Source organism: Rhinolophus hipposideros (assembly GCF_964194185.1).
Source record: "Rhinolophus hipposideros genome assembly, chromosome: 1".
Classification (NCBI taxonomy): domain Eukaryota; kingdom Metazoa; phylum Chordata; class Mammalia; order Chiroptera; family Rhinolophidae; genus Rhinolophus; species Rhinolophus hipposideros.
In genome coordinates, this window is record NC_138047.1 from 49,825,865 (window position 1) to 49,850,456 (window position 24,592).

At 35.7% G+C, this 24,592-nt stretch overlaps 1 protein-coding gene across 1 annotated transcript in view; it reads right to left on the reverse strand.

Moving 5' to 3' along the window:
• Nucleotides 1–535: 535 nt before the first annotated feature.
• Nucleotides 536–24,592, reverse strand: part of TMPRSS11A (transmembrane serine protease 11A) — a gene marked incomplete at both ends in the record, with an annotated part of 34,926 nt that continues 10,869 nt past the window's right edge. The window contains 7 exons of the mRNA XM_081052289.1: nucleotides 536–697; nucleotides 2,416–2,558; nucleotides 5,892–6,151; nucleotides 9,534–9,705; nucleotides 12,386–12,424; nucleotides 16,023–16,183; nucleotides 18,145–18,212. Coding sequence (XP_080908415.1) covers nucleotides 536–697; nucleotides 2,416–2,558; nucleotides 5,892–6,151; nucleotides 9,534–9,705; nucleotides 12,386–12,424; nucleotides 16,023–16,183; nucleotides 18,145–18,212 — 1,005 coding nt within the window. The remainder of the gene's footprint in view (nucleotides 698–2,415; nucleotides 2,559–5,891; nucleotides 6,152–9,533; nucleotides 9,706–12,385; nucleotides 12,425–16,022; nucleotides 16,184–18,144; nucleotides 18,213–24,592) is intronic.

Sequence of the window (24,592 nt, forward strand, 5' to 3'; positions counted from 1 at the left end):
GTTTTCTAGATAAAACTTTCTTTTACAACAAAATTAATAGAACATTCATTCCTCATGGTGGAAAATCCTTTTGGAAAACCTGGAATAGGGAAATAGGAAAAAAAGTATTTGTGAGCTCTGAAGAAATCATAGGAACTTCTATGATGGTTTCCTGAACTCGTTGAGAGTTTAAAATTTTCCTCACTTAAGGAACACCCCTGACAAAGACATTCTAATAATCTCATGGATTATCCTCAAAAAATTGCATCGTTCCTCTTTTATACTCTAGTTTGCATGATTTAAACAGTTGAGTATTTCTGCTGTATTTTTCAAGCCAGGCTACACTGACCCACTGCTTTACAAATTTAAATCCCTTATAAATTGGCTATGAGATATTGATTGATTAAAGTGATTCTAAAATAAATCATGTCATGTGTCTTGTGTTGTTAGGTCCAGTCATTTAATCTTGCTTCATTAAACTACATCCACTGAATATTTTGATTCTCATACATGTATGGCCTGCATACAGCTCTCTATGTTTAAATTTCATAGTGAATTAGAGGCCCGTTTTTGAAGTAATCCAGTTTCGGTAAAGAGCCACCTTTGTGTAGACTCCAGGTTTGTTCTTTTGACCACAGTTATCTCCCCAGCTCACAATTCCAATGAGATACCAGGTATCTTTAAGATCCTTTATGACTAAAGGTCCCCCAGAATCACCCTGAAAAAAAAATTTTAAAAGAAATAAAATTAGCTAATTATAAAGCTTATTATTTAAGATTCTCTGATGAACCACATATTTTATTATTAGAAATCTACATGAATTACCAATTATAGGATAATTAATTGAAACATGGATTTCAAAAGTTATAAAAGCCTTACAGTTCAATTCCACATTTTAATTTTTTTTATTTTCAGCTTTATTGATGTATAATTGAGTAATACAATTGTATTTATTTAAATTGTACATGATGATTTGACATACTGTACTTTGTGAAATGATTACCACCATCAGGTTAATTAACATATCTATCCCTCACATAGTTACCGTGTGTGTGTGTGTGTGTGTGTGTGTGTGTGTGTGTGTGTGTGTGTTGAGAATCCTAAGGTCTACTATTAGCACATTTCAAGTATACAATACAGAAAGTCAAGCTCATGTTGGTTTTCTTCTGACTCTAAGTAGGGTGCTTGGACTTCTGTTTTCTCAGACAAAGCCCCACACCATGTATACCTGTTACAGTTGCTTTATTCCTGTCTTGTTCCCCTGTGCCTGAGTCCCTCGATAACTTCCCCACTTTTTCTGTGACTCCAGCTTTGTCTTATTACTCGCTTGCACACTTGTGGGGTAAGAATCTTGCCTTTGCGACCAATCCAGTGAAGTCTCTTCATGACCACCAGTCCTTCTTGAGGCTTGTCACTAATCTCACCATTTGCCTAGATTCACGTATCATGTCTTCTCCTAGACTCCTGTTGCCATCTTCCACGTGTCTGTCGTGGCGTGGACCTCTCCTTGGATTCCCTGAATTCTAGCTGTCTTCCTCCACGTTCATGACAACTGAGGCTAAATGTGTGTCAGATCCTGCTCTTGCCCAGCCTGCATGCTATGTGTCTTTTGTAACAGGTTGCCCATGTTGTGTAATTTATGGGACTCTGGGCAGGGCTTGCTGCCACCATTCCTATCACTTCACCATGTAGAATCACCTCAAAGTTTTCAGGATCTCACATTATAAGGTAAGTGCCACCAGAGAGAAGCACGCTTTTATACCTTTGTCAGAAAATATGCATGCAGGGCAGATATTGGACAACAGAGGAGGGATGTGGAAAGGGTACTAGATATTCACAGCATGGACTTTTCCACCTTCTCAGCGCTAACTCCTTCTAACCTCTCATGCTGAGCCCGAGCAGATTACCTGGGGTTCCCTCAAATACAAACTGTAATTTCACACTTTCATAGTTGTGTCTATGCTCTTTCTCTTTTCTGTTATTTCCTGATTCTATAACTGGGTAAGTGCTGTTTATCATTCACGCCTCATTTACATATGATTTCTCTGATATTTGCTCTAAACAGTTCCCTTCAAGCTAAACATAAACATATTTATTCCTCATTGTATCATCACATCATAGATCATTGTTCATGATTGTTTTCTTTTGAGATGTGAGCCCATGAAGGAAAGGGAGTTTTATGAACCTTTGAACTTCTGTTATTAAGCAAATTTAATTCTATTGGTTGGTTTGTTTGATAGTATCAAAGAAACTCTTTGCTTCTTTCATTTTGCTTTAAAAATCATTATAAATATGTTTATGTTGTGAAATTTGCGCTTAGAAATTTTTGAACTGACAAGCTATTTGTATTTTGTACTAGTATAAAGAACATAGAATATTTCTTAAGCCAGATAAAAATGTTTTGAGTTAATATCAAAATAACCTCTTTCCACCTACCCTGCAGGCGTCATAAATGCCTTCTAGATATCCAGCGCAAAACATTCCATATTTTATATCACTGCCGTACACATGTGGCTGCTTGCACACATCGTCACTTATGATCTTGAGTCTGGCTTCTCGAAGATCGTTTTGAGATTCCCCTTAAGGAAAAACAAAGGAATTTTAGTGTTTACAATCAGCATTCTTAGCTAGAATGAAGTGAGCAGACTTTTTTCCAAACTTTATCACTATAGAATGAGGTTAATGTAAGCAGTTTCCAGAGAAAAAAGTTTCTGTGTAAAATCAGAAACATTTAAATAATTTTTATGCTTATCGCATTTTTATAACTACTTATATTAACAAGCAAAACATTTTGTTTCTTTTTCTGGAAAATTTTTGTATGTTTATTTTTAAAAACAATCAGTTTATGTATTTAGGAAGGCATTCTTTTTCTTTTAATACAGTTTGTATTTGTAGACTCTAAATTGTTTCCAGAAACTTTGGAGGTCTAGTTTTTCTCCCTTGGCTTGATAAAATAACTGTAATACTATGTACATTTATTTTATCCTTTACATTTTATGAAGCATTGTCACCCATAAAATGACATTTAAAGTCAACAATTTCATTTCTTATGTATTGTGATTTTGGGACTCCAGATTATAAACTAGATCCTGAGTTGCAGAAACCAATATTATGACAGGAAGACAACTGCCTACAGTGGAAACTAAGAATATCACAAGCATTCACGTATTTTTGCTATCAAACCGTACACTCATTGGGAAACTGACACTGTAGTAGAGAGAATTCTGTGATAATCCCTAGGATTTCTTAGTGATCTCCTCTTCCCCAAGTATGGGTGGGCTCTATGAATATGATGGATGTAATTCTTATGATTAAAGTATATTATTAGGTGTAGGTGATGGAATTTTGCAGATGTAATTAAGATGCAGTTGGTTTGACACTGAGTTCATCAAAAAGGAGATTATCCAAAGTGGGCCTGACCTAATCAGGTGACTCCTTTTAAAAAGGGCTTAGGCCTTCCCTGAGTTCAGAGACTTTTTCCTTGTATCATTGAAGAAGCAAGTTGTCTTGAGTTCTATAGCGGCAAGAAACAGAATTCCACCAACAACCAATGAGCTTGGGAGAGAACCCAGAGTTGAAGATGAGACCACAGCCTCAGTTGATGACTTGATTGCTGTTTTCAATAAATCTTGGATATCCCTGAACTATTTCTCAACTATTGGTAGAATACTTAATGACATTTCTCACAAAATACTGATTTTTTCCAAGTAGCTTTTTATTTCATTAATTTTCTCTATTATTTTCTTGCTTTCCATTTTATTAATTTCTACTCTTTATTAATTTCTTATTTTATCAATTCTAATTAATTCTAATTATAATTTTATTAATTCTAATTAATTCTAATTCTAATTAATGGAATTATTTAATTAATTCCATTTTATTAATTCTATTCTCTTTATTAATTTCTTCCTTCTGCTTGATTTAGGTTTATTTTACTCTTTTCTAGTTTCTTAAAGTGGAAACTTGGATTATTGATTTGAGACCTTTTCTAACGTACACATTTTCTATACATTTCCCGTTCTGCACTGTTTTATTTGCTATCCATATTGATAGGTTTTTGTTTTGTTTTGTTTTTCATTTTCATTCATATGTACTCAAAATTTTCTTTAAGGCTTCCTCTTTGACCTATGGATTATTTAGAAGTGTGTTGTTTAACTTCTAAGTATTTGGAGACTTTCCTCTTTCTGTTAATGGTTTTTAGTTTGAGTCTATTATGACTGGAGAGAATACTATCTTTGATTTCAATTCTTTTAAATTTGTTCAGGATTGTTTTATAAACCTAGGTACGGTCAATGTTGGTGAATGTTCCATGGGTGCTTGGAAAAAGTGAGTATTCTGTTGTTTAGGATACTGTTCTATCCATGTCAGTTATATTCTGTTACTACTCAAAAAGTATCATGGCAGGCACGTTTCTGTACCAACCTCAAAGTCCAGGTCAGAAACATTTCTTCCCACCAAGCCAAAGGGAATCTGAGATGTCCCTCTCATCATCATGAAGCAGAGAATGCAAACTTTATCTGAGGAGAAAACCCATCAGAGAGAGTGCTGGCATAGAAACCATATGTGACATTTGGAGAAAATCTACAAACCATCAAGCCTATTCCTGGTCACATTAGTGCAAGGTGTTCTTGAGTTCCTTAGTGGAGACTGAAAATTAAGAGTTTATTCCTTAAAGTTTATTGTACATAAACAAGTTGTATAGAGCTCTGTGAATGGATCAGAAACCACTTTTTTATCTTCTCAAGCCAGAGTTAAAGAAACCCCCTTTCTGTTGTATATGGATGTACCTGGACCAGATTTTAGAATCCAGAGTGTGTCTGGCTAAGTATACCCCAAAAAACATTAAAAAATAAAATATTTTTTACTTTTAGGAGATTAAGTTATTATATCAATTAAATCATCTTAGAGAAGGCAATGGAAGCTCTGTTATCAGAGATGATTTATCTCTATACAATATTCTTATTTCTGATCACTCTTAAATTAGCCTCTTTAGTTCTGAAGTAGATTTTGCTGCAAATGGAGATTGTAGCTGAGCAAAGGAAATATTTGTGAGGTGATTGAGGAAAGTGATAATGAGTGACAGAGCAAATTACAGGGAAGAGGAGATGAAAAGGATAGAGGAGGCTCACAGAGATGGAGCTCAAAGTGAGGGAGTCTTGGAGTGAAGGTGGGCACGAAGATTACAACATATCTAATGTACACCTGGCATTGCGTGGAGAACAGCACATAGAAATAGATTTTAGTGTTGCTGAAGGACCATTCTTTTATGTCTTCCTTGTAGCCCACCGTTTTAGAACTGCTTCTCTCTCATTCTGTGTGATTCTGACCAAGCTGTCAATCACACACCTGCTTTTCTTGGTCTAAGCATACATGGGAGTATTTGAGTTAGCCAGTCAATTCAAGGACCCCTGGACCCAAGCTGGGACAAAACAGACCTTTTCAGGGATTAATGTAGATTCCAGCAAAGAGAGGGATGTGTTCTTCCCTTGGCATCTACTAGGTAAAAATGATTTCAATCCTGAGCTGCCACTATGTGAAGCTAGAATCCTTCCATTTAAAGCGGATCTAGCGGGAAACAGAGCCAGCAAGTGGAAAGATTCAGAGATTTAGAGCTTGATGACATCATAAGAATCCCTGAATTCAGCTGTGTCTGAAGCCAGACTCATCTCACTCTTGATTTCCAAATTACAAGGGCAAAATTTTCCATTTTATCATTATTCTTTGCTTTAGCTAATCTGAGTTGAATTTCTGTCACTTGTAAAACTAGAATCCTAACTAATCCAACCAAGTTGTGTGGAAATGGCTGGCAGGAAAATAAGTATGGAGATCAAATCACACTACCCTAAATAAGGCTTAGGACTCTCTGATCCTAAGCCCTATAAACACCTTAGGTGGGTTTTGGAGATACTCACCGCCGTAGAAAAGTGCTCCAAATCCTGTGATATAGACAGTTGAATTCGGTCGGAAGGATGTAGAGGCTTCTGGCAAACAAATCCGGCGGATATCATCAGAAAAGGTGACTCTGGGATAGAATTGCACAACAGCAATGTCATACTCTCTTGCTGGCGAGTGATACCTCTCATGGACAATAATTCTTTTGATGTTTCTTTTCATTAACGGAGGGTTGATTGTTGTCCCAAAGCTAACAGTCCAGTGATATGGATTTATATCCCTGGAAAAGGTTAGAAATGAACAAGGTATATGAAATGCACTACAATAATTGTATTTAGGTAATATAAGGGAAAATACCGTCCTGAAAATACTTGGTTGCAATGATAGCTTTTTTGGACTATTTAAATATAGTGCACTGCTACTATTTTGAAAGATAAAACATATGCAAATAGCATCTTACAACTGAATCCAATTATTAAATTTTAGAACTCTAAAGCACATAAAATATCATTTATCTCTTCAGCAAATATTTGTTGAAGATCTGTGTGCTGATCTACATTCCAATTGCTAGGGATAAAATGGTGAACAAGACAGAAAAGGTTTCTGTTGGCAAGAGTATTAGATTCCAGTGAAGGAAAAAGAATGAAGCACATTAACAAATAGATAAATAACTTCAAACAGTGATAAAGACTGAATAAAATAAAATAGGTCAATGAAAAAGAGTGCTAAGGGGTAGTTAGGGAAGGCTCTTTGGACGACAAGTCATTTGAGCTAATATACCTAGTTGACAAGGAGTCGGCTGTGAGAAGATGGGAAGACAAGTTTCTAGACAAACTTCTCAAGGCCTGAGACCAGATGGGTTGCAGTTTAGGACACAGGGAAGAATGGTGTGGGGGATGAGGTTACAAAGATAGGCTACAAAGATAGGGACCAGATTTTAGAGTGTCATGACTAAAGGTTTTATTCAAGTGATGTGGGAATTCACTGGATCATTTTAAGATGAGAGTAATGTAGAGTCATTTATATTTTAAAAAGTCATGTTGGTTCTTTCTGGAGAATAGATTATTGGAGGAAAGAGTGGATGAGGTAAAAGCGGTCTAAGTACTGTGAGAGATGGTCAATTGCATGCGACTTTTAGCTTGTGGGCTTGAGCGTCTGGTGGATGATGTACATACAGGGATTGGAAAGATTATCTAGTAATGAAAGATCATCTAGTAAAGCATATTTTTTATACTTAAGGGAAATAAGGCCTAGGGGAGTTAACTATTTGCCTCGTATCACATGTCTATTTGTTTCTCTCTGCCCTTCTCTTTATAGGACATGGTTCCCCATCAAAATCTTTATTAATAGGAAGATAAATGTTCCTTAACTAATTAATTGCACATCATCCATAAGGGATAAGCCAAGAGACAGATACTGTCCATATAGATACTCGTTTCTCAACTAATTTATTTTATAATAGGTAACTAGTCATAGAAAGAAGCACATAAATGTATTAATGGGTTATAAATCCAATCTGACAGCTGTTAATTATGTTGGGATTATTACTTTTAAGGCAATTTAAAATTTTGGTTTTATATACAATTTTAATGTGTAAAAATACTCTAATTAGAAAAGCTAAATAAAGATTGGTTTTATAAACACATTTATTTATATAGCATACATATATTGACATTTTTGTTTATAAATCAATCTTTTGTGAGTTTCATTGGTGCAAATCTCCCTCAACTTAATCAGGACTAGATGAACTTAACCTAAATCAAGTATTTTGAACTTGGAAATGCAAAGGACAGAACTTGAACTGTTGTTACTCAAATGGGAGTGATCATTCTAACCCTTTCTAACAATGTCCTGACACTATTTAATACAGTGTCATTTGTAGATGACAAACAGGAAAGAAATACCTTACATGAGAGATCTTAAGTGAGAATTATGAATAAACTTTCTAAATTTTTAATCTGGGCCAAAATCAACACGATGTAATTTAATGATAGTCAATATAAATCAGTAATTTAGACACTCAGATGAATTGTAAAAATTCAAAGTCATAACCGCTGATCTGGAAACCATCCCTATAAAAATAATCTGGGAATTTTGTTGATTATTTGCTTTAAAAAAACCAATCATGTAATGACGTTTCTTAAAGTGTTAACTCAATATTAGACTGCAATAATATCAAATAATCTCAGAGTAGGAAAGGCCATAAAAAGTAATTTAGTCCTCTCACTGATCCAATACTTGAAAGATAGGACGTGTCACAAGGAAGATGTATTCTTGTGTTTAACGCCACTATCTCCTAGCATTGTGACCTTGGGCAAGTTACTTAACTGCTTACCAAGCACGTGGGTGTAATAATCACATAAAACAATTTTTAAGCACCTAAGAAAATGTTTGTGGCATACTGGAGCTTAATATATAGCAATAGTTGAATACTCTCAAGTGGCAATTGTCTATGCTTGAACCCTTCTGCAGCTGGGAACATCTTCTTTGCCTTAGAGTCCCTTTCTTCACCTTGGAATCTCTTACATGTTTGAGCAGTTCTGACTGTTCACAAGTTCTTCTTTGATTTCCTAATTCTTATCCATAGAAAAGTACCTCAGATACTGTATATGAATATTACTGTGTATCTTCTCTCCCAGAGTTTTCTCAGTATAAAATTTTTGTCTTCTAAGATAATCTTTCTTAAGTTCTAATGTGCATGCAAAGAACCTGGGGAGCCTGTTCAAATGCAGCTCCTGATTCTGTAGGCTATTTTTGCCTTTTGCAGCACCATTGTCAAGAGGCACTTGACATCCGGGGGTGCCCAAAAAATGTATACAAGTGGACACTTTGGTCAACGTTGCTCAAGCGGTAGTTCGCCGTAATCAGAAGTGTCTGGACGCTGATGGTAACCACTTGGAGCACCTCTTATAATTGCAAAAGTCAAATGCGACTTGTAGTCATCTTTTGTCATAGGTATATATTGAGTATTGCCATTTTAATACAGTTTTCCTTCCTTAAAATGTGTATACATTTTTTTGGCACCGTCTGTACATTGTATGAAGTTCCGATTGGGTGGCCCAAGGGTGCATCTTAATCCTTTGTTATTTAAAGGAATCTCTTTTGAAGTACCTGTCCTTATCATCTTTGTAATTTTATCACTTTGGTTGTGAAATGCTCTAATTCTACCAGATCTTCAGACGTCAATGCTGTATAATTTGATTTGAGCAGTTCTCCATTATCATAGTTACCAACTTCCTACATCCATTGAAGGTTTCAGTTTCACTTTGTAGTTAATTTGATTATTTATGATCAGGATGATACTAGCCTGATGTTTGTCAGAAACAGACACTAGTGTTAAGTGGAGAGGATTGTTTGAGAAATGATTCATTATGTTGTTATTAGTAAATATTTTGTGTTAGGACGACTTCTGCTTTCTTACATAATTTCTTTATTTAAAACTCTGAGGACTTGATCGGTGAATAATAGGATAATGACTACTGCCCCCACTAACTTTCCAAATAAGTATGCAAGTGTTACATTATTTTAGGAAAAAAACCTGAAAGAAGTTTTTTTCATTTTACTTCAGTAATATTTGGGGGCATTGATTATTACTCAGCACATAAGAAAACTCAGAGTTTTTCTTAGCACTACCAGAATCCAACTTAAAGTCAATAACTTACTTTTTAAAGCAGTGTGCTGCAGTGACAAGCCACGTGTTACTAATCAAAGTGGCTCCACACTGATGTATGTTATTTCGCTGAAGGGAAGCTTGCCAAGGCCAAGCAGCTTTGACTGCAATGTCTTCAGACATTATTCTGTTGACTATCAATGGAGCTACTCGTTTACCACAACCTGAAAGAGAAGAGATTGTTAAGTTACAAGAAATGTCTCTATAATCTTTGATACAAAGAACCTAATAGAGTACTGCAGTGCAATATTTGCATCTATTGTTACATAAACATGTAAAATCTATCCTCTATATTTGCTGATATGTTGATATTTTGCCCACTCCTTACATTTATAGATGTAGAACATATTGCCTATTGAAGTTATGTTAAACTGCAAAGGGTTGACCTACTACATACAGGTAAGCCACGTATAGCATGGTTGTTAGGTTCTAAAAACTGGCATGTTATGCAAATCCGTGTTATGTGAAACAAAGAACTAGTACAAAAAAGGGGCTTAGGTCCCAAAAATTAAAAAAAAACACATACTATTATATTTTATAATTAAGAGAAATATTTTTATCAAAGCAATTTTCACCTCATGTATAACATATTAATATGTATTAAATAATGTTTTCTTCGTCATCACTACTAAGCACCATTAACCAAGGGTGTTTTCTTTTTGACAAGATATCTTCGTCCTCTGAACTTACTCCACGAACAAAATGGATTTAAAATTATAATAAATTTTAAAATTCTGCAGTCAAATCTGATATGACATCCACGCTCGAATGAAAAATTTCAATGAGATGTCTTTTGCTCTTAAAAGCTTTTATTGCATGCCGTGTTGTTCGGGGATTTCCCTAATTTCAAATGAGATATTTTTTGTTCTTAAAAGCTCTTATTACGCTTCATGTTGTTCGGGGATTTCTCTAATTCTTAAACCGTGTTAGAGTGAAACCGTGTTCTAGGATGCCGTGTTGTATGAGGGTTTTCCCCAATTCTCGAACCATGTTAGAGCAAAACTGTTATATGGAGGTTACCTGTCCAATGTGTGTGTTGTGAAGACTTGCAGTATCAATTATATAGATGTCCTAAGAGCGCCTACTAAGATTATTGTTTCCCAGTTGTAGGAGATCCAGCAGTGTTACCTTAACATGTAGTCCTCACCAGAAGAACGGACCAGACAAGTATTGCCTATTTGCTGGAACTTCTTTATCTGTATATTTTGAGTGACTAGTTCCTAAGGTGTACATGGGTTAAGGTATCATGGCCAGTTTCTCACTATTCAGGATGGAGGGTTCCATGTTTCCACAGAAACATCATATTCACTATTGGTGGGAATATATACTTTGTTATGTACATCAGATCAGAGATTAGTTTGCTGCTTAGGGTTCCTGCTAAGAATTAAGCCAGCTTAGCATATAGTGGTAATAAAGAAAATATGGTAGGCTCAATTCTTATTCCAACTAATGAGATATCAAAAAAGAAAATGTACTGGTATTGATTACATTCCAACTGCGGCTAGTCATTTTAGAACTCTCCAGCACTCTGCCATTACTATAGTCTCCTACCATTTTTTCTTTTTTATCTGGAGGACTACAACAGCTTCCCAGTTTATCTCCCTGCCTCTAGTCTTGCTCCTCCAACTCATTCTCTGCACTGAAAACAGTGATCTTTCTGATGTGTGTAAAACCTTTCAGGGATTTCTCACTGCCTTCCAAATATAGTCAAAATGTTTCAGCATGATTCTGGTCCTTGATCACTACTAATCATTCCCCTTTTTCATACCCCTATCCCCCATTCGATGTTCCAGCCACACTTTGCAATTACAAGAAATGACCATGTTCTTTTTTTTCACAAGACATTTTTACATACTACTCCCTCTACCCAGGACACATACCGAGTTTCCCCGAAAATAAGACCTAACAGGAAAATAAGCCCTAGCATGATGTCAATGCATCTTTTGGAGCAAAAATTAATAGAAGACCCGGTCTTATTGCAAAAATTAATATAAAATCTGGTCTACTTTTGGGGGAAACATGGTATCCACCTGTTACTTGATTTATGGGCCCTCCTGTTTGCTGTCTCAGGCATCACTTCCTGACATGACAAGGTTAGCTGGCTCTGTGGTTGACTCTCACAGTGGTGTGTACTTACTCTGTCATGGCATTTATCACACTGTCTTAACATGTCCTGATTTATTTATATCTTCCCCTATCTTTGAACTCTTAATTTTAGAAGCAGTATCACGTTTTATTCACAGTGATACTTTCTGGCACTTGGTACATGTTAAAAAGATATTTGCTGAATGAATAAATAAAAATGTATAATGTGGTGTATTTGTAAGATACAGAGGCAAATGCACGAATACTTTTTCTCAAATTCATCACCACTTGTATGAAACTTTCAAAATTTAGGCAGCAATGATATGAAGTAAGCAAGTGGAGATGCTGTTGATCGTGAAGAGGAGATATATGAAGCAAATTGTATAGGTCAGTCATAGATAACGGGGTCTGTCTCCTCCCCATTTATCACTTTCTCATTATTTTATTTCTCAGCAGAAAGCACATTTCATAGCATTTAGAAAATTATGAAAGCAAGTTCATTTATTCCAAACCAGAAACATAATTTCTTCAAATTGTCCCAAAATTTGAACCACCTTAAATGTTTTTCTTGAGAAAAGAAAAACATGAGAAAAGATTGGTCTCAGAGTTAGAAGAAAACTATTTCCATCTATTGCCCAGTTGTTGTTCTCTCCCAGAGAAAATGTAGGACAGGGATGGGAAATTATGAGCTAATATTTGAAGATATTGTCCTTTCTGATATGGAAATTGAACTTGTTTGTATAAGCTAACTGGACTTACATGCTTGGACAGTTAGTTTCCCTGTTGATGAGCTCATTGCTGAAAAACAAAATAGAACATAGAATAATAATTTGATATTCTCCTGGTTGGCCTCAACGACCTGAAATTATCAGAGTACCGACCATATGTAGATTCTAGACAGTTGAGCATACACATCAGGAGAATGGCTACCTGATATAATAGTATATGTGCAAAATTTTAGTAGAGACTTATAGGTGATTTCTAATTAGGTGGGTAGTACCTCAAGCAGTGGATGATTAAAACACAAATAGTGGGTGATTAAAAATCACAAATAATTTGTATTAATACAGAACATTGGTTTTTCAATGGTACAGAATAAAGCCTCTTTGGATTTCACCTCAGGAGATAGAGAAAGTGGGGAAAGAAGGAGCAAGTAGATGAGTTCTCAAGGCTCAAACCCAGCCTCAACCAGAACAGTTCTCTTTTCATCTCTTTTATTTAAGATTTCATATAAACCTTTCCTTGGTCAAAGGGTTTACGAATGGAAAAAACTTTGAAAACGCCCATGTAAACTGTATTTAAAATTCTTCTAAAACACAGTTCCTAAATTATCAAAATGAATTTTTCTGAAGAAAAAACTATTGTGTATTCTTATCCAACACGAGCTGAGTATGGTAAAGAGGAATTATTAGACAGAAACTAAGATTAAATTCTGTTAATTCCCAACAAAGTTAAAAATCTCATAAAGGAAACACAAACATTTAAACTTAAATTGGTAGAAAGTTATATGAAGACTGATGATTTTCAAGATAAAATGGCTTACTGAGCAGAATAAGGATAAACTTTTACTAATTTGTACCATTGCCATGTTTTTCAGACTTACATTCTCTGCAGCTAACTTCCCATTGTGCAAAATAAGAATGTTTCTTTCTATTCACCTTCTATAAATCCCACTTGCGAAACTAGTACTGATGAACTCTGCAAAGTGGGGGGTCCGAAAATACTGAATTCAAGGATACCCTTAAAGTCATCCCCAAATCATCAGATGGTGAAGAATCAATTTCTCAGGACACACTCTCAATGCTTACTCTGTAAAAAGAAGTCAAATTTCCATCAAACGTATTTTTAAGGTAGTAAATTTCTTGTTTCATTTTTTTAAAAAAAAACTTTTAATATGCCCCATATTAGCAATGCACTAAAATGGAAAATAGAATTTGTCAGTTACAACTTCTGATTTAGTTTTAACTTCTGAGCAAGATGCAAATCATCCCTTTCCAGGAATGATACCAGGTTAAGTTTAGTGCTTGTGAGTGTAATTGGATTTTTAAGGGTTGAATTTTTAGGGAGAATGGTTACACCGGGAAGTATACTATACATACACAAGTAACTAGCTGTTGAAGTTTTCTAATTTTGACAAAATATTTTTTCTTTCTGCATCTAGGAGTGATAAGAAACAAACCCTAGTCTTGAAAGTAACCCTCTACCACACTTCTGAGTTGGGAGTAATGTAATTAGTATTCAGGGCTCTACATGCTGGGCTCCAACATAATGGGAACTGGAACACACACTCACCGAATATAGGCAGTGAGCTGCTTTTCCATAGCCATGGTGTTTGCAATGCAAAGATGTTGGTTTCAGCTTTGCTTTGACACATTGCATCACATGAAGGACCCACACCACATAGTTACTTGTCACAACAAAAACACAGATTTTGACAAATGATGGCTAACTCTTGGGCTGCAGGATTATTTGTAGACTTAGTCTAGAATTTCATCAGTTTTCCATTCGTTGGGGGGGTCTCCAAAATTAAGTGCTCCTGGAGAGCAATGTTTTTGCCTAGAAGAACTGCCTTGAGGTTTCTACTGTGCTTTCCACTAAATGGGCATTTCCTAAGTGCTAGTAAACACTGTTCGTTTTACGTTTTGAAATTTGGAAACCCTCAAGGTTCTAGCTTGTCTTACTACCTGTCGGTCACTCGCATTAATGCTTTCAGGTTTCTAAAGTATATGCGTGATTTACTTGATTTCTAAGTGGTAACAGCCTATTTATTCCATATTCTATTTTCTATTTCCTTGTAGATCGTCAGGGTATTTCTATAATTTCAGGGGGAGCAAACATTATCATTGAAATTTTGCAGATGAGAAAACGGGAGCAAAGGCATGGGCCAATACTTGTGTGGTCCTGCAGTCACTCATCAGTTAGAATTAATCGGGTAATTCTCACATCAGGTTCTCCAATAGCACATCATGCATTTTAATCTACTACATCATTAAAATAATCTGCAGCTCTCAAACTGAACCTGCAAGAAACAAAAAGACCAGGCAGCTTATGACCATTTCATGTTTCATTTCTGGTTTCAGATAGCTCTCAGGCTTTTTAATTACTGGCAAGTTAACAGGTTATTGGAAATTACATGGAATACATCATGTAACTTATCAGAATTGCTGCTATTTCACAACATCGATTCATTTGTTTTTCCATCTAACAAAGAAAGTGGATTAAGCCCTTGACAGGTTTTTCGCTCTTGGCTTGGGAGAGGTCCTCAGCTTTATTCCTTGAGTAGCTGACTCTTTGTCACATCAGCCCATCCCATTCCCTCAGATTTTCACTTCCTGGTCAGGTTTCCTCTTGAAGAGCCAGCCAGACCCTTACAAGGGCAGGGCACCCTGTTTCACATCTGATATGAATCACTCCGATTATTTTCTGTGACTCTACATGTGGTGTCCAATAGAATTTGTAGGGGAAATCTTTACTAGTCTGCCGGAAGTAAATGCTTGTGGAAGCAGCTTAGTGTACAAGGGTAATCAGGTTTCTATCTGGTTAGATTCCTCAGAGCCTTTAATATGCTAATATAAGGGATGAATTTCCAAGAGATGAATATCATATACAGAGTTTCTAAAATGTGTTTGACCACAGAACCCTTTTTGAATGGAGCCTCTCAAGAAATTAGAACTCTAGATTTGAATCTTATCTCCATTTAATTATCAGAGTCCTTATCTTTTTTCCCCACTTTCACATCTATTAAAGTGAATTTGTCTACTTCACAGGAATCTAGAAATCAGATGCTGCATGTAAAGGGCATAGAGAAGGACCTTGATAAAGGTTGATTCTCTTTTTAGAGGAATGACAATGGTATAATACTTTTAATAATTTTTTTCTAGGTTAGTGATTTTTAAAGTGTTACTTATAAGATGGCTGTAGTGGCTCCAAAGTTGGTTTACTGTTTTCCCAAATGCCCATAGGAAAGAAGTTAACAAAAACTTCATGATTTCACTATATACAGAAACTATCCATATTTTTAAAAGGCAAAACATGAGTTTCTGTTATAGGAAGGTCCCACCCAGAAAAGAGGTTGTTGCTAAATGCTTGGTATTTTCACTTAGTCACGGAGGCAGTGGCTAGATCAGATTAACTCTCTGTTAGTGGTAAGAGTTTGCCTTTATTCTGGGATGAGCACCAGTCAATTACTACAGGAAAATCTACTTGATAACTAACTTCAGACATGCTTTCTTCAGAGAACAATAAAACCTTAAAATGTCACTTTTTTAACTTAAAATTTTCTTTCATCTAAATTCTGGCTAATATCTGGAATGGAAATATGGCATCTAAATGTAAGATTAGACAAAAAATGAACCTAATAGAGAACATCACATCATATAGAAAGGTAATTACTTACCATTAACTTGAACTGATGAGGCATTTATTGACAAGGCTCTTGTGTTCCTTATCTTCTGCTTTAAAATACTATGGATTTTCTTCTTTCTTATTGCCCTTTGCTCAGCAGAGGGGAACTGGAAAACCATAACAATATCTGCTTTCACACCGTCTTCTTCTGGACTGTGATACAAAACAAAAAGGTGCTTATTCAAAGAATACATCCGGTATCATCTTACAATCTTCCCTGTGTTTTCTTCCCCTGAATTACACCTGAATCGCTGAAAGTGTCAAGGGCGAATCTCACCCTGACACTCTTTTATATGTCACTCTCTGACCCAAGATCATTTTCATATGTTCCATCTTCAAGTTTCATTATGTTTTGAGTGCATTTTCCCTATTAATTTGAAGGCTTGTTATAGCAGTTGGGTAAGATTCAGACATCAAAAAATTATCATTGAAATCACAAACTCTGATGATTGGAAGAAACTTTAATGATCTCTGACCAATCACTGTGTATCTGATACCTGAATCACCTCTAGAGCGTCCATGACCAGTAGTCCTCTAATTCTAGCACAGCACTTAAAATAATGGAAGATATACTTCCTTAAAGAAGCATATTTCTCTTTGGTCAGCTCTGATTTTGAGAGTTCGTCATTTTGAGTTAAAATATGTCTCTCTATATCTTCCATCTATTAAGCTTAGGTCTACAAGTTGGGACATAACCTAAACTATCAGTTCCTTCATCTACATAAAATATTTGAAGACAGTGATATTATAGTCCATGAAGTCTTCTCCAGATTAAACATATCTAACTTCTTGAACTTTTTTCATATACACAGAGTTGAGTCCTTTTACTTGTGGCACTGAATTTTTGCATACTCTTAACGTTAAAAAGAACAAAGCAATTAAAGATCTTTAAAAAAAATGAAACCTGTGTGTTGTTCTGCCATGTCTCTTATTTTTATACTTCAAAAGATTCAATCTCTAAAAATGCACTAAAGGCCTATTTTCCTGAATCCTTTGACTACAAAAAGAGAAAATCATATCAATTCTGGGGCATTTTTACATATTGTGGTCCATTTAGGCTCTGGAATATGAAGATATAAATGATCAGAACTTTATGTCAAATAGACAAACATATGACCAAGTAATTTTCCCTCTTAAATCAAAGGGAAAACATTGTTTACCAGGTGGAATTTCTCTGGACTTGTGCAAAAACTTATGTAGGGATAATGGCTACAAATACAAAGAAGTTCATAAAAGTATGATGTTACTAGAATGTTATGCTTCAAATCAGAATTTGAAAATAGAGGGCATAAAATCTAAAAAGTTTCAGCAAGTATGTGCTTTTTATCTCCTCAATGTTATAAAATTTATCCAATTTATATTATAAAATCCTTCATTGGTTACTCAGTAAAAATATAAAGAAATTGGAGTACATCCATCAATAAGGCATTAGTCTATTAGTGAAAAAAAAAGTGATTATTGTTTCCTTCAAATAAATCTGTCTTAATATATTCATTTTCTTTAAGATGAGTCATATAGGCCCATAGGTTTGTATATATTACCTATATCTTCTGCTGCTATGTGCTTTCCAAATAACACAATTGAAACCTATGAGCAATTTCTGCAACTGATATGAGTCTTTTCTATACACCACAACAAACAGAAAAGTTATTAAAACAGAAACACCTTTTTCTTTGGGTATGCCTCCTGCCACTAAGGCTTCATTACAGCTAAAACTTAAGACCCCATATTGTAGTCAACTTTGCCTTCTTCATATTTTTGAAATGACGTGTCTGTCAAAAGAATACAACTTGGTTTCTGCAGTGACATGCTCCTGGGTTTTCCCAAGACCACAGATTCTGGTATTTCCGGACCTTGGAATCAATAGGTGGGGTTGGAATCCTGGTTCTGTCATTTTGGGAACTTTGAACATATCACCCAACCTCCCTGAGTTTTAGTTTTCTCCTTTACAAAATGGTGGTCAACCCTATATCAAGACTGTTGTAGAGAGAACGTTTATGACAATCCCTAGCCAAGAGCCTAGCTCATCGAGGCACACAATATATGAGGGTTTCTGTCTCCTCTGTCCTTTGTTCCTGAAGGCTGTGACTACCCCTTTGCCCAAATATACATACGTCAGTCTGATTACTCGGTTCTTGATATAATGTTTGTTCAAGGCCGAATCTATAAATATATCATCCACCTGTTATTACAAGAGAGAAACTCTGTGTTAATAAGATATTTTATAATAAGAATATACCCTGATTAAATATTAAAGCAATAGAAAACATTTTTAACATGAGGAATATCATTATTTAAACCAATCGTTCTCAATCCTCACAGTAAAACAAAATCATTTGCAGGACTTTTATCTTTTAACAGTTACAGATGCTGGGGTTCCTTTCCCAGCATTTTGGTTATAATTGGTCTTGGGGGAACCTAAGCATTCATATGGGCATTGCATTCATCTGGGCATTGCAGTTCTCAGATTTCTTTGCCGGTCTTTGGCTGTAAGTAAGCATTAGGGATTTATGTAGGTGACAGCCAATGGTTTTTTAATTGTTGTTGATTGTAGGCTCTAGGATAAATCAGGAAGGAATAAAAAGTAAGGTGGTGTTGCATGTTACATCTAGGTTGTGTTACTGAATTTATGTCACCAAGGAAGAAGAAAAATTACTGGTTTTGGTCTATACGCACATTTCTAATTGCCTGCCACAGCATCAAGATGCTGTGGCTTATCACACCTAGATTTGGCTTGCAGTACCCCCTAGTGACCACTTGGTGGCACCTGTGTTACCTGAATGCGGGCACATTTGATAGAAGTGGAACCACAAGTGCAAAAAACATGTCCTACATCCTTTAGGAAGGGGCAAGAGACCAATTTTCATTTTGAAAAATACAAAAGTTAAAAATAAATGGAAGGCTTTTTCTGGGATCAAGGAATTCCTTAGTATTAGCAAGCATTCATAAATGCTTAACTGAGAACCAAAATATTCATGATGTACTTTAACCTTTACAATAACTCTATGAAATAAGAATTATTTTGATTTTTATTTTGTTTGAAGAGGAAACTGAGACTCAGAGACATTATGTGAATTTCTTTGGCATCATTTGGATAGTAAACTGGGACTTAAAACTTAGGTCTTCTCTCTGTAGGTCCATCTATTCCCATCAATTGCACAACTTCCCTGTTAAATGTGATGTACATTTTACTTCAATTTCTTTCACAGAACACATAACCGTATGTTATAACTAGTTGGTTGACTTTAAAAAATGAAGTATAAAAGTTGTAAAGATATGTATTTGGTAATAGCTGTACACTTAAGATCAAAGACATACTTTAGAAAAAGAGAACTTGCTGGTCTCCAAAATATACCTTTACTTGTATTTAAATAAGGAAGGCTCAAGTGGGCTGAGGAGGTGTGGATTTTATATTCTAGAAATGAAACTGTTTTGGAAGATATGCTTTCACAAGTGTGAAATTGTTATAAGCATTTCTGTTCTTGTCACCCACAACGGGTACTATTACTCAGTATTCTGGGGAAATCCAAAAAAAAAGCAAAGGCAAACAAAAAACAACAGGGAGAAAAGTGGCAAATACTAAAAAGAAGAAAAGAAACTAGGAATTGGGTATTTAAAGAAGTTTGATGTGTAATTATCCTCTGAAATTCCAACCACAATTAATCCCTTGGCCATTCCTAACTTGTTGGTGAAGGTATTGGATTAAGTTTTTGACTCTGGGTGACATCATTCATTTGGCAACATGCCTGCTGGGAAGACTATCTAAACCCAGTCTCAGTTCCATCTTTGAATGGTTCACTTGTCTGGGAAGATAGGAGATGAAATGATAACATAAGGAGAGTCTAAGTAGAAGTAACTTCAGTAATTATAGAAATAAGGAAGTTTCTTATTTATAATTTAAATTCCAGGACCCTGTTTCATTGATTTGGTCTGGGGAGACACCCAGGATCTTTAGGTGACCGGGTAGCCTGAGGAAAACACTTTGAGAAATGCTAGGGCACAGACTGGCTGGAACGGTTCCTTCACTAAAGGAATTTACAACTGGTGGCAAATCAGAGCAAACATGAAAATAAACTTTATTCCAGAATGGAGTTCATGTATGAACTTGCTTTCTAGAGACCCCAAAATCATGTTTCCCTGGTAGATGAAGGCCTACCTCATCAGAAACGCTCTGCCAACACTTTTTGGCATTCTGAATTTCCAGAAGTTTCAGAGGACACTTTTTCAAGCTGTGTGCCAGCTTGTTATAAGTATTTTACTTACACTACCTAATAGAGTTAGTGATTTATACATCAATCCTACTTCCCATCTGGGGCATTTGTAGTTTTGTAGATGGGGTTAGTCTCCTAACATTGAACAAAAGACCCCCTTTTAGGGTAGTACCTCTTTATGATTGATGGTTAGAAATGCTGGAAATTGCATTGAGATTAAGTTCTAAGAGGGCAATTTGAGGTTAGTTGGGTGTTTAATGAAAGAGTTCGGGAGAGGCTGTCAACTCAAACAAACAGACCTCGCCCAACCATTCAGTAATCATTCCCAAACTAACTCTGTTTACACAGCTCTCCTGCCTTTTCACTGTCAGGTGCTCCCAACTGTCTCCTGTCACAGCAGTGCTCACATAGGGGCAGTTTCAGGGATGAGAATACAAACTTCAGATAGGCATGCTACTGAAGATTGGCCAGTGGGATATAAAGACACTTTCTTCCACCATCACAACAGATGAGGCCCTGAGAACTAAAGGAACCAAAATATTCTGTGAAGAAAACTTCAGCTCCTGTTTTTTTTCTTCTAATTATAATAAGAGTACCGCACTAAGGATGTACAAAAGATGCTTTTTAAAAAACACACCTTTAGCCCTAAATAGGGCTTAATGGACATTTCCTTGCTACAAGGGCTGAACTCAAAGTAGAAACAGAGAATAGAGCACAATTGCATTTGAGCCTCCAGTCACAGTCAGACGTCCAAGGGTGTCACCAGCTGCCACTGACCCCCCAGCCATCTTCACCACCACTACCTTTCAGGCTTGGCCGCACTACTTTCAGGCATGGCCCTTCCTGTGTACTTGCCTTTCTTGAATTATTCCTTTGGTCTGTAGCACCCGCCTCCATTCTGCTAACTCTGCTTTTCTGAATCACGACTCTCCTTCAAGGTCTATTTCAGATAATACCTTTTTGGGGGTTATTCCTTGAACCTCAGAGTAATCTTTCTACTTCTTGTCTTAATTTTTCTTATCCCTCTTATACCATCTACTTCTTAATATAGTTACTTATGCAAATATGTTACCTCCTCTACTAAATAGCAAAGGCTTTATGGATGGAGACAGTGATTCATCTCTTCAGACTCTACAATGTGTAGAAATGCAGCATGCTTTTGAATGAATTAACATAAGAAAGGGAGAATTTATTTATCAGAAAGCCTTGCATTTACCAAAATACTTTTGTAAAAGTCTTTAATGAGTTTACATTAAATTGAGATCAATGCTCCTGAAGAAAAAAGAAAATTGACTGTGATTATATGCAGGTAATTTTTCTCTCCTTGTTGACGTTTTCAGGTAATTTGATTCCTTGTGGAAAGCTCTTCCATGATGAGACTACATTAGTTATAACAGAGGAATAGTTATCACTATTGTCTTTCACCTGTGCACCAGGCACAAGCTCCATTGTATTTGAGCTCATTTGCCTTTCACATCAACCCTCCAATGTGAATACGATTATTATCTACATTATATAGATAAGTAAGTAAATTGTCCAAGGTAACACAGCAGTGAGCCAGCTGACCTTAGGGCAAGCACACAGGTAGGTTCTCACAAGGAACTCCTATCCACTTACCTGTAGAAAGCAGCATGTAAGGGGACCTGCAGCTATTATACCCCCTCTCCAAAGGCAGCCTGTTTCTTTTGCCACCAAAAGTAAGTACCATAATCTCAATAGTTCTATTGTCATCCTTTAAAATAGTTGTATCTATTTAAAACTCTAGATTTTGGCAAAACTCAGCATTCAGTAGGTCAGCTGTGAATCATTATCCTAAGCCTGTATAGAGCAGCACCAACCTGAGTGCTGATGGGGCTTACAGGATTTTGAGGCTTGTTGGTCTTCTGGGAATCAAGTCACTTCATTTTCACAAGTCTTCTTTATAAGTCTCGCAGCTTTGAACCCAGTGCTGTGTCTATCGGAAAAGGCAGTTGGATCCAGTGTCATATGGGTCTGTGACTGTATAGGTAAAGTGCCATGAAAGTGTGACTTTTGCAAACAGTATTATTTCATCTTTTCTTAGGGCCGAATAGTATTCCATTGTGTATATGTACCACAACTTCTTTGTCCATTCATCTATCAAAGGACACTTTGGTTGTTTTCATGTCTTGGCCACTGTAAATAAAGCTGCAATGAACATTGGAGCACATGTATCTTTATGGATAAATGTTCTCAGATTTTTGGGGTAGATACCCAGGAGAGGGATTGCTGGGTCATATGGTAATTCTAGTCTTAATTTTTTGAGGAACCTCCACACTACCTTCCATAGTGGTTGCACCAATCTGCATTCCCACCAACAGTATATGAGGGTTTCTTTTTCTCCACAGCCTCTCCGGGACTTGTTATTATTTGTCTCATTGATGATAGTCATTCTAACTGGTGTGAAGTGATATCTCATTGTGTTTTTATTTACATTTCTCTGATGATTAATGATGTTAGCATCTTTTCATAAGTCTATTGACCATCTGTATGTCCTCTTTGGAGAACTGTCTATTCAGGTTTTCTGCCCATTGTTTGCAAATATCTTCTCCCATTCAGTTGGTTGCCTCTTTATTTTGTTGATGGTTTCTTTTGCTGTGCAGAAGACTTTTGGTTTGATATAGTTCCATGCATTTATTTTAGCTTTTACTTCCCTTGCTTTTGAGGTCATATTCATAAAATCCTCTTTGAATCCATGGTCCATAAGTTTATTACCTATGTTTTCTCCTATGCAGTTTATTGTTTCAGGTCTTATGTTTAGGTCTTTGATCCATTTTGAGTTAATTTTTGTACAAGAGACAAATAGCAGTCTAGTTCCATTCTTTTGCACGTGGCTATCCAATTCTCCCAGCACCATTTATTAAAGAGGATTTCTTTCTCCATTGTATGTTTTTGGCTCCTTTGTCAAAAATTGTCTGTCCATATTTATGTGGGTTTATTTCTGGGTTTTCAATTCTATTCCTTTGGTCTGTGTTTCTGTTTTTCTGCCAATACCATGTGACAAAAATGGATGGATCTTGAGATTATAATGCTAAGCGAAATAAGTCACACAGAAAACGTCAAGAACCATATGATTTCACTGATATGTGCTATATAAAACTGAAAGCAACAAAGGAATAAGACAAACAAAGAAACAAAAACTCATAGACACAGACAGTGGTTTAGTGGTTACCAGAAGATAAGGGAGGTGGTAGATGAGGATAAACAGGGTCAAACATATGGTGGTGGAAGAAGAACTGACTCTGGGTGGTGAACACACAGTGTGATATATAGATGATGTATTACAGAATTACACACTTGAAACCTATGTAATTTTACTAACCATTGTCACCCAAATAAATTTTAATTAAAAAAAAAAGAACATGTGACTCTCTGATTACTCTAAATCGGGAGATAATGGTATCATCCAGTGGGTTGTGACATTATGTGATGTTATGAAAATTATTTGATTGCATTAGTTCTTCCTCAATGTTTCTTAGTGGAATGTCGGAAGGAAACAGACACTTGTAACTAATCATATATAACAAGTAGTAATACATTTGATAACCTTATCCCAAATTGGTTTATATTCCTGAGATTGACAGGTAAAATCAATTCATAGAATTAAAATGTTTGCAATTTAGGGTGATAAATTATGGGTGATATGTTATTAAATTTAAGTATACTACAAAAGCCCAGATCTATAAATTATCTTTTTCAAAAGAGGAAAATAGATACTTTTATCTGTTTAAAGCTGTATTGAAGATATTTAAACCAGAATGCCCAAAGCAAAGGAAGATTATTATTTAGAAGATTCCTGTCCTTTCCAAGTATGTTGTCCTCATAATATCTAAATCTGATTATTCTGTCAGAGAGAGAGAGTAATTTTTCTGAGACTCTGTAGTGCCTAAATGATGAATAATAATGTAAACAGATTATCTAGTAGAGGGAAGATTGTGCTATATTTACAACTTTATCAGGAAACTTAAAGATGGCTAATATTCATTTCTTTCTCAAAAAAACTTCCCTCAGCAAACATCCATCCACATCATTCTTCCAATCATAGATATTTATGCTAGACATACATATGCAAATACATTTGTATGTGTATATATGTTTATATGTATATATGTATATATATGTATATATATTTGTATATATGTGTGTGTGTATTTATATATATATATATATATATATATATATATATATATTTATATATCCATCAACCTCCTTCCTTTCTCTATTACAGTTGCTTTGACTGTTGTCTTTCTCTTCAAAAACTGATACAGACAAGAGGTTGTAAGTCAAAAACAGTAACAAGAGACAAAAAATGATAATGATGAAGGGGTCAATT